Source organism: Antechinus flavipes, chromosome 6 (assembly GCF_016432865.1).
Source record: "Antechinus flavipes isolate AdamAnt ecotype Samford, QLD, Australia chromosome 6, AdamAnt_v2, whole genome shotgun sequence".
NCBI lineage: Eukaryota > Metazoa > Chordata > Mammalia > Dasyuromorphia > Dasyuridae > Antechinus > Antechinus flavipes.
This window is the reverse complement of record NC_067403.1, coordinates 254,404,248-254,420,851: the sequence shown is the minus strand read 5'-3', so window position 1 is coordinate 254,420,851 and position 16,604 is coordinate 254,404,248. Positions and strand designations below refer to the sequence as shown.

General features: G+C 58.3%; 1 protein-coding gene across 4 annotated transcripts in view; it reads left to right on the top strand.

The window, feature by feature from the left end:
- ATL3 (atlastin GTPase 3) overlaps positions 1 to 15,059 on the top strand; it is a 30,630-nt gene extending 15,571 nt beyond the window's left edge. For all 4 annotated transcript variants that reach the window (XM_051967606.1, XM_051967604.1, XM_051967605.1 and 1 more), the window contains 10 exons: positions 971 to 1,075; positions 1,367 to 1,417; positions 5,197 to 5,253; positions 5,460 to 5,552; positions 5,937 to 6,075; positions 8,270 to 8,397; positions 8,588 to 8,644; positions 10,339 to 10,410; positions 10,583 to 11,014; positions 11,684 to 15,059. In XM_051967606.1, coding sequence (XP_051823566.1) covers positions 971 to 1,075; positions 1,367 to 1,417; positions 5,197 to 5,253; positions 5,460 to 5,552; positions 5,937 to 6,075; positions 8,270 to 8,397; positions 8,588 to 8,644; positions 10,339 to 10,410; positions 10,583 to 11,014; positions 11,684 to 11,770 — 1,221 coding nt within the window. In that variant the 3' untranslated portion in view covers positions 11,771 to 15,059. The remainder of the gene's footprint in view (positions 1 to 970; positions 1,076 to 1,366; positions 1,418 to 5,196; positions 5,254 to 5,459; positions 5,553 to 5,936; positions 6,076 to 8,269; positions 8,398 to 8,587; positions 8,645 to 10,338; positions 10,411 to 10,582; positions 11,015 to 11,683) is intronic.
- The last annotated feature ends 1,545 nt before the right edge of the window (positions 15,060 to 16,604 follow it).

Genomic DNA, 16,604 nt, shown 5'->3' with positions numbered 1-16,604 from the left:
TCCAGTTTCCCCAGTAATTTGTCAAATAGTGAGTTCTTATTCCAGAAGCTGGAGTTTGGGAGTTTATCAACTGTTAGATTGCTACAGGCCGTGCTTATTGTGTCGTGTGTCTCTAATACATTTCACTGATCCATCACTCTTAACCGGTGCCAAATGGTTTTGATGACTACTGCTTTATAAGAGAGTTTTAGGTCCAGTACTGCTAAGCCACCCTCCTTTGTATTTTTTTCATTAATTCCCTTGATATTCTTGACCTTGAATTTTGTTATTTTTTAAATAATTCTATAGAATAATTTTTGGCAGTTTGATTGGTATGACACTGAACAAGTAAACCAATTTAGGCAGAATTGTCATTTTTATTAGCTCGTCCTACCCATGAGCAATTGATAATTTTCTAATTGTTTAAATCTGACTTTATTTGTGTGAGGGCTCTCCATTTTGTAAGGCGTACTTGTATAAAATTATGTCATGCTGTTACAAATGAGAATGCTACCTGAAAAACCCTACAAATGAGAACGATGAAGACAATACTGCAAGTCATTACCTACCTTTAACATATGTAATTAATATGTGTGGTTTTATTACTGTTTGTAGGATTAAGAGAAATTAAGTTAATTAAATTAAATCTATAGGATTAAGAGAAATTAAATGAACCTTCTTGGTTTCCTGTCCAAGCACAATAAGAATTCTGGCTCTGAGTCTGATCAGAAGATTGTAGTGGCTGCCTTTGGGGTGCCTTTGATGTCACGTCCTTGACGGAGGGGCAGGCGCCCCCTTCCTCCATGTTGCTCCACGTGCTTTCTTTCTCAAGCCGCCCTTGGGCAGCGAGTCAGAGAGGACTGGATCTTGCAGGGCTAGAACCGCCCGGCAGGTTTGTTCACAAGGTCTCTTTGTAGGATAGTTAGCTTTTGAGAGCAGCTTCTTTACCCCCAGGCCTTCATTTTTCACATCCTTTTTGCATCTTGGTCAGGTTGCAGTAATTTTGATGGATACTCAAGGAGCTTTTGACAGCCATTCGACAGTGAAGGACTGTGCAACCATATTTGCCCTCAGCACCATGACCAGCTCCATTCAGGTGAGCCTGCCACTAGACGTTGCTGAGTGGGATGTTCTGGTTGGGGATGCCCTGAGGCCCCTCCGGTCTTTGGAAAGGACTCGTCTTCCTGGAGAGGGTCACCTGCCTAGGTGGGAGGTATCGAGGAAAGATTTCCTTCGAAGAAGCTTCTTGGGCCGCTGCGCCATGAGCTGGGCTTGGGCTCCAGGATGCGGCCCTACAGTGGCTCAGACTTGGGGGTAGGGAGTGAGGTTCTTCAGCTTAATTGTTCCTGTCTGGAGGGTGTAAATCTGAAACTGCTTTTGTTAACAGATTTATAATTTGTCCCAGAACATTCAGGAGGACGACCTACAGCAGCTGCAGGTAACATGACTCACAAGGGTTTGCTGTGGGATTGTCTCACCTCTTTTTAGGCAGCTGTCAGAGGGTGGTTTTCTATGTGAGGCTCAAGGGTGGGAGGAGGTTGCTCCCCCGAGGCCTGCCCAGGTCCCATATTTGGGCTTTTCCATCTGGATCCTCTTCAGAAAACCCTGAGCAGCCGGGTTCATCCCCTCCTACGCTCCTTTCCCCGGTGCCCCAGAGTCCTTGGCGGCATATCCCCTCCTGCTTCCCTGCACCTGGTTTTGCCTGAAGACTGCTCTCCTATATCCAGTCCATGACTCGGCTTTTCATCCTCCTCTGTGTCCCCCTTCCTTCCCCTTTGGGGACTAGACCACTACAGTAGCCACCAGTGCCTCCAGCTGTTGACACCTTGAGAATTCCTGGCATGGTGTGGAACCAGGATCCTGGTATTCCTCTTGGCAGGAACTTGGGAGTGTAGCTCAAGGCTTGTCTATCCCCGGCAAGGCCTGGCCACGTGCCTTGGGTGCTGCTGGGCCCACGGGTGGATGGCTACCAGGAAGGCTAAGAGTTCTCCAGGCTGGGGAGTGGTTTGGGACAGAATTTGGGTGTCATCCCCAAGCGTTGTCAACTTTGGTCTGAGTTGGTTTTTTCTTGCCTTATTTCATCAGCTCTTGGAGGACCAGCCAGGTAGTTGTTTGGGCTGAGTACTGGAGTGCATGGCGGGGCTAGTCCCCTGAGCATAACAGGAGCACCCCCTCCCACGTGATATGGATAACTCGGCTCCCTCAGCTCAGGGTCCCTAGCTCTGATCGCTCCCTGTCCACGGGCTCACAGACCCAGAGTTTGAGAGCGTGGGCAGCTGGGTCGGCCAGGCTGGTGGGGATGTGGGAAGGGCATCCCAGAGGAGTATCTGCCCCTGGTGCCAAGCGCTGCCCACCTCTGGACTTCCACAAAAGTGGGAGCAGAGAGTGGAACGGTCAGGACCTCCATTGGAGCTTCTGGAAACATTTCAAAGTGGAAAATTAGAGCAAACACCTCAGGAAGGAGGTGGGGGGTTCCTTAGAAGCGGGCGAGAATGGGTGAGGTCGGATTCGCCTTTCTCTTTTGGATAGGGCTGTGAAAATAACTGACTAGGGGAATGAGATAGATGTGTCTGGCACAGATTTTTAGCAACATTTTGGATAGATTACTTGCTGTTCTTGTGGAGGAGATAGTGAAATGGGGATTGGGTGTTGAAGTCACTGTTAAGGTGGGAGAGATGGTTGCGGGATCATCGTTGAGGACCCGACTTTCCCGTGATGGGAGACCTCGAGTGGGTCACCGCGGCACCCGCTTCTCCCTGTCACGTTTTCACTAATGGCTTGGACTAAGACTCAGATGAAATGTTCACTAGGGCGGGGAGGGCGGTCAGTGTCCCAGATGGCAGCCCAATGGGCACAGAGAGCTGAGCCAGTCAGGTGGGCCCCGTCGCAGTCAGAGTCGGGTCTCTTTCTCAGCCCGGAGCTCACAAGCCTGTGTTGGAGAGATGCAGCATGGTGACCCTTTGTCTGAAAAAGACCTGGGCATCCTGTGGAATGCAAGCTCTCGGCCTGTGTCCTGGGTCAGTGTCGGGTTTGGTCTTCATGGGAAGGCCCCGGCCCTTCTGTTCTGCTTTCCTAAGCCTTCCCTGGGTGAGCGTGCTTCAGGGAGCCATCAGTGAGGGCTTGGCAAGGGCATGGATTCCCCATCGCCATCCTTAGAGGGAGGACGTGGGCAGGAAAGCTTGAAGGGCCGCCAGGGCGGGGAATAGTGCCCCTATCCTTGGCCATTCGCCATTCTGGTGGAGCTGGGATAACTCTGGGGTGCGTGCTCCAGACCGCAGGCGGCCGAGCTCCCTTCTAGGGGTCCGGACTTCAGCCTCCATCAGGATGCCTGCGATTTCCTAGGATGGAGACGCCAGTGACAGAGAAGTCGGGAACAGAGTCCGGGTGGGACGGGCGATGACCGAGTCTTTAAGTTAGACTGAGTTGCGTTGCCCTTGCGATCCCAATCTAGAGTGGAGAGGGGCCGGCACTGGACAATGGGGATTGAGAGGCCGCTGGCAGCCACGGGGCTAGATGAGCTCTCCGAGAGGGGGAAGGAGGGAGAGGGGACCTGAGGCACAAAGCCATGGCTGAGAGAGCCCACACCTGAGACCTGGCGGAGTGCTGGGGACCCGGAGGGGCCTGAGCTCAGGCCAAGAGGTTCCTCAGGAAGCCGTCGCCATAGGCTGTTCTTTAGTCCGTTGGGAGTCGGGAAGGAAGTAGGAGCCGTGGCCCTCTCCGACCGTCTTCTGCCTCAGGTCTCCCCTCCAGTGATTGGTCATAGGTTGTTTTAAGTCCCTGCTGGGGTTGGACGTACAAAGGAAACATTCTCTCGTTGCAAGAATTCCCATTCTGTCAGAGGAGACATCTGTGGCCGGACACACAGGGGGTTAATACAGATGTCGGCGGAGGAGCTAACTGTCAGGGGAGGAGGGCATGATGGGGCTGGGACAGGGCACAGGTTGGGAAGTGGGAGGACAGAGGAAGCCGGGTTGTTGGAGGAAGGGACGGCCACTGGGGCAGGAGACCGGGCTGTGGGAGCCGAGGAGCGGGGCGATCTTTCTGGAGGCAAGGGGAAGGGCGGGCACTCAGTCCAAGCTTCTCTGAAGGAAAAGGGGGTGGGGGGGTGCTGGAGGTGGGTGTTGGCAGGGGGAGGGAGCTGAGGGGTGGTCCGAGGCAGGGTGTGCCTTTGAAGTTGGGTGTCCCACAGGTTCCATGGGTTGGCAGAGGAGGAGGGATGGGGTGGTGAGGAGCTCTGCCTGGGGAGAGGTTGTGGGAAGTGGGCGTCATCCCTGGGCAGCCCTCTAGAACTGGGAGGCCCCTGATGGGCAGCCCTGAGACAGGCCCACTGATGTAGAACCCTTAGCAGGGTCACCCTGAGCCCTCAGGCATGGGCCATAGTATGGGACCCCCCTTCTCACCCGCGGCCAGTTTTTCTCTTTTCGGGAGCCCTGTGTACCCGGCTGGCTAACGTGTCATTTTCTCATGGGACAGACTATGCCCAGGCGGGCCCGGTCTGGCACACACAGCTCCCCTCAGGGTCTCCTTTCTCTCCAGGCGTGGCTCAAGCCCAGCCCTCGGCTTGGCGCCTCTTCTGATGCTCTCACAGACATTTATTTTGCGTGTCTTAAGGTGGTCTGGGTTGTTTCTGCTTGTGTTGCACACTGGGCCAGCACCATTCTCTTCTCTGTCTGCTGGAGCTTCTGGGCCCGGGGCCCCCAGCACCACCCCCTCGGGCTCTAGGCCGGCACCCTCCCCGGGAACCCCGGGAGGCCATGTGTGCCCTGCCCTCCCCAGCACCAAACTGGGAGGAAAACTTTATGGAAGCAGCAGTGAGCCAGGGCTGCTCCTGGAGGTCGGGGGGAGACAGGCTGCTGGGGCATGCTGGGCTGAGGGGTCCTCACCGGGCTCACAGGGGTCCGCATTGGGCTCACAGGGGTCCTCACCAGGCTCACAGGGGTCCGCATTGGGCTCACAGGGGTCCTCACCGGGCTCACAGGGGTCCGCATTGGGCTCACAGGGGTCCTCACCAGGCTCACAGGGGTCCGCATTGGGCTCACAGGGGTCCTCACCGGGCTCACAGGGGTCCGCACCGGGCTCACAGGGGTCCACATCAGGCTCACAGGGGTCCTCACTGGGCTCATAGGGGTCTGCATTGGGCTCACAGGGGTCCGCACCTGAGACATGTTTTCCACTGCTGTGTTTTCACCTCTTGACCTTTATGTTTGTTTTTCAAAGTTGTTCACAGAATATGGTCGGCTGGCAATGGATGAAGTCTCCCAGAAGCCCTTTCAGGTGTGTCCCTCCCTCTGGCTGGCATTGGCTGGTGATAGCTTTGTGTCACGTGTCCTCAGCTCCCCGGGGGAGGTGACAGTTCCCGGGGGTCACACTTGCCAGAGGTCTTGTCAACGAGCCCCTTGCGCCGGGGCCTTGGGATGAGTCCCATTTTATAGATGGGCTGAGTCTTTCTAACTCGAGGTCCTGCTCCTCTCCCCACACAGTCGCTGATGTTTCTGGTCCGAGACTGGAGCTTTCCTTACGAGTACAGCTACGGACTTGAGGGAGGCATGGCCTTTCTGGAGAAGCGCTTGCAGGTAACTCCGGGCCGGGGGCGTTTGTCGGCCGCCCTCACTCTGCGCAGGTTATTGGCGTGGAAGCGGGACCAGCGAGGGCGGCCTCGGCCCCTGGCCCAGACCGAAAGAACTCCATTTAGAGCGTTCTTACTTGGTGACGAGGGCCGGCACGTCTCGCGGAGCCTCTCTTCCGGTGGCTCGGCCGCCTGCACGGGCCCCGGGCCTCCTCTCTCGTGCTCGCCGGGACCGGCAAGCTCTGCGCTCGTGTGTGCGGGGGCTTCTCTCGTCACGACAGCATTGGGGGGTGGTGGTCCTGGTGGCTCCCCGAGGTCCCGGCTTCAGGGGGCCCGTGCTGTCGCTCCGGTCGCAGGAGCTGAGGTCCAGTTTTTGGGTCTTCATTGGCAGATTAAGGAGAAGCAGCACGAGGAAATTCAGAATGTCCGAAATCACATTCGCTCATGTTTCACCAGCGTCAACTGCTTCCTCCTCCCACACCCCGGGCTTCAGGTGGCCACGAGCTCGTCCTTTGACGGAAAACTGAAAGGTTTGTGCAGAAGACGAGCACGTGGTCAGGAATGTGCTCGGCTTCTAGTGGCCCCTTTGTGAGAAGCCGCGTGGCTCCGGACCCCCCACAAGGAAGCCCCCTGACTCGGGCTGGTCCTCGCACCAGGGCCTGCGGGGTCTCAGCCGCTGTTTCCCCCTCGATGAAATGGTGAAAATGGGTTCTTTCCAGGGGGCACGCCGTGCCTGCAGTCTTTCCCAACAGTGAAAGGGCCCGGAGAGGGAGCCCACGCTCCTCGAGCCCACTGGGTCCTTGGGGACCGGGGGCAGCCGGGGACCCTGCTTGTTTTTGACCTGCTTTGCTGACAGTAGCACAAGGGCAGCATTGTGCCTCAGTTTATCCGTCTGTAAAAATGGCCTGGCCTTGTTTCCGACCTGCCTCGTGACCTTGTTAATAATGTTGGGCCACGCTCGCAGGTTAGCTCGGAACTGGCTGTCGTCGCCCGTGTGGCGGCCATTTGGGGGAAGAGGCCGACCTGGCGCCCAAGCTGGTCCGAACGGAGCCAGAGAAAAGGAGGTTGCTAGAACGACCTTTGTCCCCCACTTACTCAGCAGATGCAGCTTTTCACCCAGTTGACAGAGAGGCCCAGAGCTGCTGGTGTGCTGATTCAGAGAGCTCTGGGGCTCTCTGCGGGCAGACGGGATTGTGCCCGCCGTCTGTCTCCCGCCCCCCCAGTCCGAGCTGTTAAACATGACTTCTCCTAATTGGACGAGGCTGGGAACCGGCATCTTCTGCGTGTCGGTGTGTGTGCAGAGGCGGCTTCCTTCTGGGGCCCCAGGCCCCCCTCCTCAGAATCGCGCTGTCACTGATTTTTTAAATTCATAATTGAAGGAAAATGCCAGGTTTTCAAGCATCACATAAAGATGCAGCTTTTCTCCCCAGTCCCTCCCCCTCCCGGAGCGGTTTGCCCTCGGCACAGCATGGTTGGGGGCCGCGGGCCTGGCCTGGTGCCTCCTGGGAACGGAGACGCTCGGGCTATGGGGGTCCGGCGGTCACTGTTCCAGCCCCATTGGTTGCCTTGGCAACCATGTAGCTGATTTGATGGCCTTGAAAGCGAGATTCTGAGGAGGGCCCGGGTGAGGTGGGCAGCTCAGGCTGAGGATCCTACTCCCTGGAAAGGGGGGGACCCCTGCCTGGAGTCCCGGAGAACTAGAGCCATGATGTGACAGATCCGGAGAGAGCAGCAATGTCCCCCGGTACTCTCCCGGACGGCCAGCCACCGTATGTGTCCCGAGGGAGCCAGGTCATCTGCCTCGGGCTCTGCTGCTCCTTCTGTGACTGGGCACGTGGCTTAATGACCTTTTTTTCAGCTGGGAAGTGGGGGTGAGGGTGATGTTTGTGTTAATAATCCCTGTTGGTTACTAGCTCTGCCACCCTCTGCCTGCCTCAGTTTCCTCAACTGTAAAATGGGATCATAATAACCCCTACCTCCCAGGCTTATTGTGACAGTCAAATGAGCTAATATTTGTATAGTGCTTAACACAGTGTCTGGCACATAGTAGGTGCTTAGTAAGTAGGTACTTGTTCCCTCCCTCCCTCTTCTTTCCCTCTTTTTCCCTCTCTCTCCCTTTTTCCTTCTCTTTCTCTCCCTCCCTCCTTCTCCTTTTTCTTTTTCTCTCTCTTCCTTTGCTCCTTCCCTTCTTTCTTTTTTCCTCTCTCCCCCTCCTTTCATCCGTCTTCCCTCTTTCTCTCTTCCCCCCTTTCATTCTCTCTTTCCCTTTTCCCTCCCTCCTTCCTTCTCTCCTCCTACCTCATGAGACAATGGTGTGGAAACTAAGCTTAGGGATGGGTCTGGGTCTTGGGTCCGTTGGTGGAGGGCAGAAGCTCCCCCAATGTGGGTCAGCACCTCTCGGCTCCGCCACGGGCTGCCGCTGGAGGGAGTGGCCAGAAGGAGTCTGCCTTACTCGAGCAGAGTCTGAAGGGGCCTCTCCCTCTCCAGAAGTCACTGGGGCCTTGGCGGTCTCCTGACGCATCTTGCAGAGATCTAGACTCGCTGGTTTTGTCACTTTCTGAAAGGGCCCCCCTTGGGTCCCAGGATCCTTATGTTGGGTGTGGGGAGTGCGGGGGTGGGGTGGGGAGGATGGGGGCTGGGACAGCCTCAGGCTCTGTCCTGGGCCTCTGGGGGCTGAGTCCGGGCCACGGCTCACGCTCTGCTCCCCTCTGCTCCCCCGGACAGACATCTCTCCTGAATTCAAAGAACAGTTACAGACGCTGATACCATTTTTGTTAGAACCAAGCAAGTTAATGGAAAAGGAGATCAACGGCTCCAAAGTCAACTGTCGGGGCCTGCTGGAGTATTTTAAGGTGAGCCCCCACCACCGTCCTGGCCCTGAGAGCCAGCGGGGGCAGTGCCGCTCCGGGAGAGGGGCCCGCCGGGATCGGAGGGCCGGGCCGGTGTTGGGGGCTCCTCCCCAGGCAGGAAGGGCCTGCCCCAGGAGTGCCCCCGGCCCACTGTGCTGCGCCTTTGCGTCATTGCCTCATGTTTCTCTTCCAGGCCTACATTAAGATTTACCAAGGAGAAGGGCTGCCTCACCCCAAGTCAATGCTTCAGGTGAGCCATTCGCCCCCTGCGAAGGACGGGAGTCACGGCTTCCTGCTCCCCTCCCCCACGGTGCCCCGGGGGGGGGGGGGCGCTGAGCCCCATTCATTGGAGGCCACTTCCCAGAATGCTCCATGGAGACTTTGGGACTGCCTAGAAATAGGTGGCCTCGAGTGGGAGCCCAGGGGTGGCTCCCTGCCGGGATCCCAGAGCTGCTGGGGACCGGGGACTTCGGAGTCCATCGGGAAGGCCCCCGTGCGCCCCCTGGGGGGCCTCCCTGGGCAGGCGGCCCTTCCCGGCCCTATTTCCTTTTCTTCCCCTTCTCTCGGCCTTGCTGCCCCCCTTCCCCAGACAAAGCATCCCTAGTGCCCTCAGCTGGCTGCCCTGCCCTGGGGTCCCCCACTGGTGCTCCCCAGCTTGGAGGTGCCCCCCTCGGAGAGGCACGCTGACCAGTGAGGGCTGGTGTTGGGGCCGCCTCATTCCGGGCTCTGTGATGTCACTGAGGGGGTTCCCTGTGACCAGGCTGCTCTTCCTGGGTGCTGCAGCCCCTCAGTCAGTGGGCTAGAAGAGGCTCCCCACCCCAAGGGGCACACGACGGACTGAAGAGCCAGGGAGGGAGGGAGACTGAGCGTGCCCAGCATCGGGCCTGGTGGCCCCGGGTGTGACCGCAGGGCCCGAGCAAGTTTGCTCCAGGGGCTGGGACACCTCCGGGGCACCCGTGGACCCCAGAGATGACCCGTGGGTTATCTCTCATGGGATCAACCCATCTCGTTTCCTTCGGGCCTCCCCCGTGGCCCGCCATAGCCTGCCCCCTGCGGCGTCTTTGGTTCCTGGGGGCTCACCTTGCAGCCTCAAGGACACGGGAAAATCAGCATGAAAATGACGGGCCTTTGGGTGAAGGCAGAAGCTGCCGCCCCTAATCTGAGCAGTTAGCTTGGCTTGGTCCGTGGCTAGGCCTCGGCCTTGAGGCCTAGGCCAGGGAGCTTGGGGTGGTCAGCACGCTGTCCTGCGCAGGGCCCGTCCCCGGGAGCCCTTACCTGGGGCTGGTGGGGTCAGGACCTTCCAAGGCTTTGCCATGAGGAGCCCTCCCGAGGGCACTGTGCCGGCCACCAGATGCCAACGCCACGCCCAGTGGGGGCCTTCTTGTGACTTCTCGTGTGATGGTGAAGGCGGGTCTTTTTGCGGCCTGCCAGTCAGTCAGCAGGCGCTTGCGTGCCCCGTGGCAGCCAAGGCCCGGCATCCTCGGCAGGACAGTGTGTGGCGTGGAAGCCGGGAGCTCGGCCCGACCTTGGGCTCCGAGGGGCGCGGACCTGCTGCTGCCGGCCCCCTCCTCCCTTAGGGTGGCAGTCGGGGCTCCCCTCTAGCCCTCATCGTAGGAAGAGCTGTTCTTGGCACGAGCGCCTCCCGCCGGAGGTGCCAGGAGGGCACGAACAGGCCGTGCCCATGGACTGAAGAAGGCGGCGGGAAGAGGGCCGGGGGATGGGCTGCAAGGGGAGCGGAAGCCAGAGGCGTGTTTGTCGAGGTGCAGCTCAGGAAGAGGAAAGAGTCTGCCCCCCGTGAATGGGGAGCGCGTCAGCCGCGGGCCCTTTGGGGACGAGGCCTCGGGGGCTGGTTGCACTTGGCCCACGAATGGGAGGGAGAGAAGAAAGCTCGTTGCGGTCACTCAAGGGCGGGCCCGAGTAAAACTTCTGTCCCTTTCTTCAAAGGCCACTGCAGAAGCCAACAACCTAGCCGCGGCGGCGGTTGCCAAGGACATGTACTACAACAACATGGAGAAGGTAGCCGGGAGTGGGGAGGGCGGGAGGGAGCCCTTCTTGGCAGAGGCCCTCGGGGCCCTCCACGGGCCTGATCCGCAGCCGCGGTGGGTCGCCTGACGGCCTCCGGCCTGGGCGGGGGGTGTGCTGGTGATGGGGCCTCCCCGTGGCTCAGGGGCCCGTCTGGTCCGCGCAGGTCTGTGGCGGGGAGAAGCCCTACCTGGCGTCGGACGCCCTGCAGCAGAAGCACGACGAGTTCCGGAAGCAGGCCATAGAACATTTCAAGAAGAGCAAGAAGATGGGGGGCAAGGACTTCAGCCTGCGCTACCAAAGCGAGCTGGAGAGGGAGATCCAGGAGCTGTACGGCCACTTCATCAAGCACAACAGCAGCAAGAACGTGTTCAGCTCCTTCCGCACGCCGGCCGTGCTCTTCAGCTTCATCCTGGTGCTCTACCTGAGCTCGGGCCTCTCCAGCTTCCTGGGCCTCGAGATGATCACCCAGCTCTGCAACTGCCTGTTGGGGCTGCTCTTCATCTCCCTGCTGACCTGGGGCTACGTGCGCTACTCGGGCCAGTACCGCGAGCTGGGCGGCGCCATCGACTCCAGTACGGCCTTCGTCCTCGAGCAGGTGAGGGCGCGCCGATGCCTTCGTCCTCAGGGGCCTCTTAACGCCCAAACACGGGGGCTACGGAGGAAACCGGGGGGAGCGAAACCGGGGCCTCCTTTTTCCCATCCCTGTTTGCAGACCCTGACCTCTGCCCCCAGTCTCTGTCACCCTTGAGCATTGCTTTAGAAAGAGATGGCCAGCGGATGTCCCTGGGCGGCGTTCCCGTCAGGCTCGGCTGTGGGATGGGGAGGGAGGAGGCTCCTCGGCTGCCTCGTCCCCAAGAGTCCTAACCCCTGGACCACCCCCAGGAAGTCCCAGGCAGTGGGGGGGCTCTGGGCTTAGTGGGGGTCCCCTGCTTCTCCCTGCCCCCCCCACTGGCTTCAAGAGGCCTTTATTTAGGTGGGCTGCTAGCTGCCTCCACAGATTTGGGGGGGCCTACAATGGGAGGTATGTGTACGTGCTCCCCACTCCCCCAGCTTCCAGGCAAGGGAGGAGCCAAGCACAGATGGAGCACTCCCTTGCCGATTCCATGGGCAGCTTCCCTTCTCCCCATCCCTGCAGCTGTCCATGAAAATCACTTGGGGCCCGGAGTCATCGTCCTGTGGGCCTGGGTGATCGGGAGCCCCGGGGCCCCCCTGCCCGCGTCGCCCTCGCCTGGTGGACTCACCCTGTGCCCATGGGCTTTTGCAGGCTACCTCCTGCATGAGTAATTCCACTCCTGAAACCGTCGGGGAAGCGGAGTGCAGGAGACCGCTGGTGGATAAAAAGTGCCAATAAAGTGGGGCCCTGGCCCGGGCGGGCCGTGCCCCGCCGCGGCCGCCCCCGGCCTCCAGCAGCAGCCAGAGCTCGCCTGTGAGGGGGACGCCATCCTGCAAGACTCGAAATACAATGCTGTAATAAATGGAGCAGACGTTTGCCTGTGGCTTAAACCCACCTCCGGGACTGTCGGGAGCCTTTCTTTCCTTTCCGGTAGAGGTCCAAGCCCTTGTCTTGTTCTCATATATTTCGCTTTTCCTTTTTTTGCACTTTATATAGGGGAGGGGGGAGGCTGGAGGCCAAAAGCAAAAGCAGCTTGAAAAGTCCTTTTTGTACCACAGAGTGCCTTTTGGTCTGGACTCGTGCTAGCCATGGACATGCTGGGGAGGAAGGAGGAATGGGCAGGTTGTGTTGCCACATGTCACCTCTGGCAGGCGTCCCGAGGCGCCGGGCCGAAGACTTCTGTCCAGGAGAGTTGGAAAGCAGGCTCCTCGTGCCCCTGTAGCCTCCTGTGCGCCTCTGCCCTGTGGCCACGGCCAGCTTCCTTGGGGAAGGGGAGACAGGGACCCTGGCCCCGGGTGCCCGTGACCCTTCTGCCTTCCCGGCTCTCACCATGGCTTCCTTTTAGCCCAGAACGTCGGAGGAAAAGTGGCTGGCGGAGGACAGAGTGCATGGGCTCGAATCAAGAAATAAACTGAGTGACCCCTGACAAGTCACTTGATCCTGTGCCTTGGTCCAATTCACTGTGTCTTCTGTACTCGAAATCTGAGCTTTAGTTTCAGATTTTTAATTTTGTCTTAAAATAGCCTCTTTCTCCCAGAAGCTGCGTCAGAGCAGACATTTTTGGAGGATCAGGAAAGTCTTAACCGAGTAGAACTGCCTTCCTTCCGATGGTGCCTTGGGGGCCAGAGGCTCAGCAGGCGTTATTCCACTGTCTGGGGGATCTCACGAGCAGCCGCCACCCTCCCCCCTGCCCTCCCAATCCCTCCTGGGCGCATGGAGGAATGTAACCAAGTGAGATCCTGGCTCCAGGGGAGATTCTGGGCCACGGCTGGCAGGCCTAATCTGGCCATGATTTCGATGGGACTGATTCTGATCCAATCCGCCGGCCGCTTCTCTGCTTCGTTCTGCCAGATTTTAACCCTTTGTTTTCTCTGAGGTGTCTCTACCCTTGGACCCCTGTCTGTGTGCGAGTTGGAGTTTCCAAAGTGAACGAGTGTTGCATTTTGGGAAGGTTGGGAAAGCAAGATAGCATTTGATCATGTGACTTCTAAACGGCCAGTTCAGGCCCCCTGAGTCTGGCCACCGAGGCCTCCTGTCTGGATTGCCCGATCGTCCCTCTCAGGGTTTTGTATCCTCTTGAGTCCAACAATAATTCCAAGTGTATTTTCTTACTAGTCGTTTTTCTTTCTTCCAAAATCCAACGTGGTGACGCACGGATGGTGCTTTGTAAATGGGAGCTGTTAGGCGGTTGGCGTGAAATGGGGCACTGGTAGGTTTTCAGGAGTCGTGTAGTGGCTTCCAAAGGCACCTCAAGCCTCCGCTCTGATAAGGAGACTTCGGTGGGCGGCTTTCCCGGGAGCCCCCGTTTGGGGAAGTCGCCCTTCTGTGGTTTGTTAGAGCTGGAGAGCAGCATTCCCCCTCGATGTCATCCAGAATAGATGGGTGGGTCCCGGGCCCTTGGCCGGCCCCTGGTTCTGAGGTAGATGTCAGGTCTTTGGTCGCTTGGTGTTTGGCGCAGCCTTTATTCAATGGCTGAGGGGATGGGGCCTCTGGCTTCCACCTGGTGCTGCCATTCCTCATGGAGCCGAGTCTTGTCTTAGCCGGCTTGGGCGTAGCCTGCCCAGTCCAGTCTCGGCCAGGCCCGGGGGCCGCCTCAGTTTACATTTGAGCCCTTTTGCACCCTCCCAGCTGGACGTGGAGGCTGGCGCTGTGGTTCCCAGGCGGCCGGCCTCCTGTGGGCCTCGTGCTGGTGTCTCGGCACATTCCCTCGATAGGTTTTCAAGCACAAATAGCAAACTTGGGGTCCTGAGATGTGTCTCTCCTGGATGCTGACTTCATCTCTGGTGTAGAGAGGACCCGGAGCCCCCAGAAGGGACTCGCACTCGGGTCCCGAGGACTGGCAGTTGACGGCTCTCTCTCTGTGCCGGGGGCCTGGCAGAGCCCGTTTATCCGCAGCAAAGTGAGAAGTGGTCGGGCCAACGGGCCGCTGCCTTTGGAGGGCCGCGCGTGGGACCGCGACCGGGCGTCTGCAGAGAGGCCGCCTAGCCGCCGTGGCTTCCCCTCGGACGCCCTCATTGACACGGGTCCGGAGAGTCATGTTTGGGCAGAAGCAGCTTGGATTTTTAAGTGTTTTTTAAAGAATCTTTGGATTAATGTGATTTATAGCACATCTAGGGCTTGGACCTTAGTTCATTCCTGGCAGAAAAACCGTGGCTTGCTTTAGCCAGAAAAGAGCGCCCTGGTGGTTCTGGGCTGTGGCTGCTCCCTCCGGCCCCGGGCCCCCCACATTCCACTAGGTCACGCGCACAATCTCAGTTTCACCATTTGAAACGGGAACCGTGTGTTTGACCTCCAAGTAACTTAGTACGTAAGACAATGATGCAGTCGGGAGCCGAGAGTAGGGTGAGCTGCCCCAGCCTCCCGTCCGGGGACCTGGGGAGCAGGGAACGTGGACCAGCATGGCCGTCAGTGACCAGGTTTTGTTTGTCCCTACTGGGATGGATGTGGCTCCCCACCCTCCTGGGGTGTCCCAGGCTGGCCTGGGAGGGGGTCGTGGCACCTTTTGCCAGGCGGATTTGGCGGAACCCACTTGGGACGCTGGGTTGGTTTTGTGTTTTTTAATTAGAAAACGAGCTGGATCCTTTTATCCAGTTGCTTAAATATGGAAGATGCCCCTCCAGCTCCAAAGAGAATCAGTCAGGGACGGGGAGGCCTGCGCCGTGGGGTCCTGGCTGGGGAAGCGGAGCTCCTGCTGGCCCTGGAAAAGCCGCCTCCCCTTTCTCGCCCGTGGGGATTCCAAGTGCCAAAGCAAAGAATGGCCTTCGTCTGGTTCCCAAAGATTCCTGCGCTCACCTGGCCAGCCCCTGGTCCCCGTCAGCGGGCCTCCGCTGTGTCTGTCCCGGGGAGCTCTGGCGGGGTCCGCGGGTGCCTCCCCCAGCCGTTGTTTAGTTTGTGCAATCCGATGAGCGTGTACCCATCCGCCTGTATGCTGGACTCTTGCCGGAAGCCTGCATGTCTCTGTATCACATTCCCCCAGAGTTGTGAGATTGTGTAATGGAATAAAGACCACAACCTGTTTTCATCTGCATCCCGCCTCTTCTTCACTTTGGGAGACTTGTCAAAGAAACTGGGCCTCCCAGGGGGGCACTGGGGCTTCGGGACCAGCATGCCCCGGGGTGGGGAGGTCTGTGGTGAAAGGCCCTGGTCTCAGTTTCCTCATCTGTAAAATCTGATGCCGGGGTGGGGGTTTCTTAGGTCCTTTCTAGCTGTTATGTCTAGGAAGCGGGGAAATGGCCCGTCGTCCTCCTACCTGGCCCTCATCGCTGAGCTGCAGTGGTCACGCAGGCTGTCGGGTGTTTCCCTGGCAGTTTCTGGGGGTCCTGGAGAGAAGGGTCAGTCGGGATGCTCCCTGAGAGCAAAGTCCACGTAGCTGCTTGTTGGCTGGGGGGGCTTTAGCGGAGGTTGGAGGGGGCGGTGTGGGGACATCGAGCTTGACCCCAAAGTGGGAGGGCCAACAACTCGCTCCATTTTTCTGTCCCTAAACTTTCAGACCAGGCTCAGGATCCCAGGAGCCTTTGTGCTTCCAGGGGCTTGGGCAGTGATCATGGAGACCCTCCACCTGAGGAAACAGGTCCCCTGAAGCCCAGCTGCTTAAATGCTGATTTGCGATTTCCTGTGGGGTCTCTAATGTGGAGGTCGCAAAATCACAATTATCTAGAAAGGTCCATTGGACGTGCCTGAGGCCACGAAAAAAGAGTGGAAAAAGTTTAAGAAGCTCTGCCCTAAAAAATGGCCCCCAACCTCCGACCGGCCCTCTGGATTCACACAAACATGGATCACGAAGGTGCTGATCGGAGGTCACCAGGGCGGAAAGGGCCGCTGGCTGTCTAGTCACTGCTCTTTTCTCATGGCTGGGAAGTGAGAGGCCCTGAGAAAGACCCACACCCCGGGTGGAAGCTTTGGGGGCTCCTGCTTCAGGAAGCCCCAGGGACTGCTGAGGGACAAAGGGCACCGAGCTGCAGTCGGGGGCACAGGAGGCCTCTTTCTCTGGGCATGACCTCTGTGTCCTGTGACCTAAATCCTACATTTCTGGGTTGCTCCCGGCTCGGACGTGAGGATTTTGTGTTGTCCCTAAAGGACGGCTGATGGCTTCTCTCCACTGCTCAAGAAGCTCTGTGGCTCCCTGCTGCTTCCAACATCAAATGCAGACGCTGGTCTTGCCTTTCAAAGCCTTTATGACAATTCTGACCCATCTTAGACATTAATTTGTGCCAAACTGGCATATTGGGTGTGCCCAGGATGGGAAATTCCCTGCCTTCCCCCCTTGCCTTTGTGGAGGCTGAGTCAGGCCGCCCTCCAAGCCCAGAGTTTTAATCAGGGACCATCTGGCTTCCTGGCAGATGTTGGAGGCAGGACTGGCCTTCACTGTTAAGGATGGGGGGAAATTATGGCCTTTGTAACGGAGTAGAGCAGGCACTGGGAGGGGGAGGTGGCAGAAGGGGCACAGTATCCAGAACAACAGGGGAGGCGGTGAGGACAGCTTAAAAATAGAGCATGGCCATGAGGAAGGCAAGGAGACTTGGGTCTCCTACACCAGATCCTCTCTATCATTCTGGAGACCATCTTGGAGCCA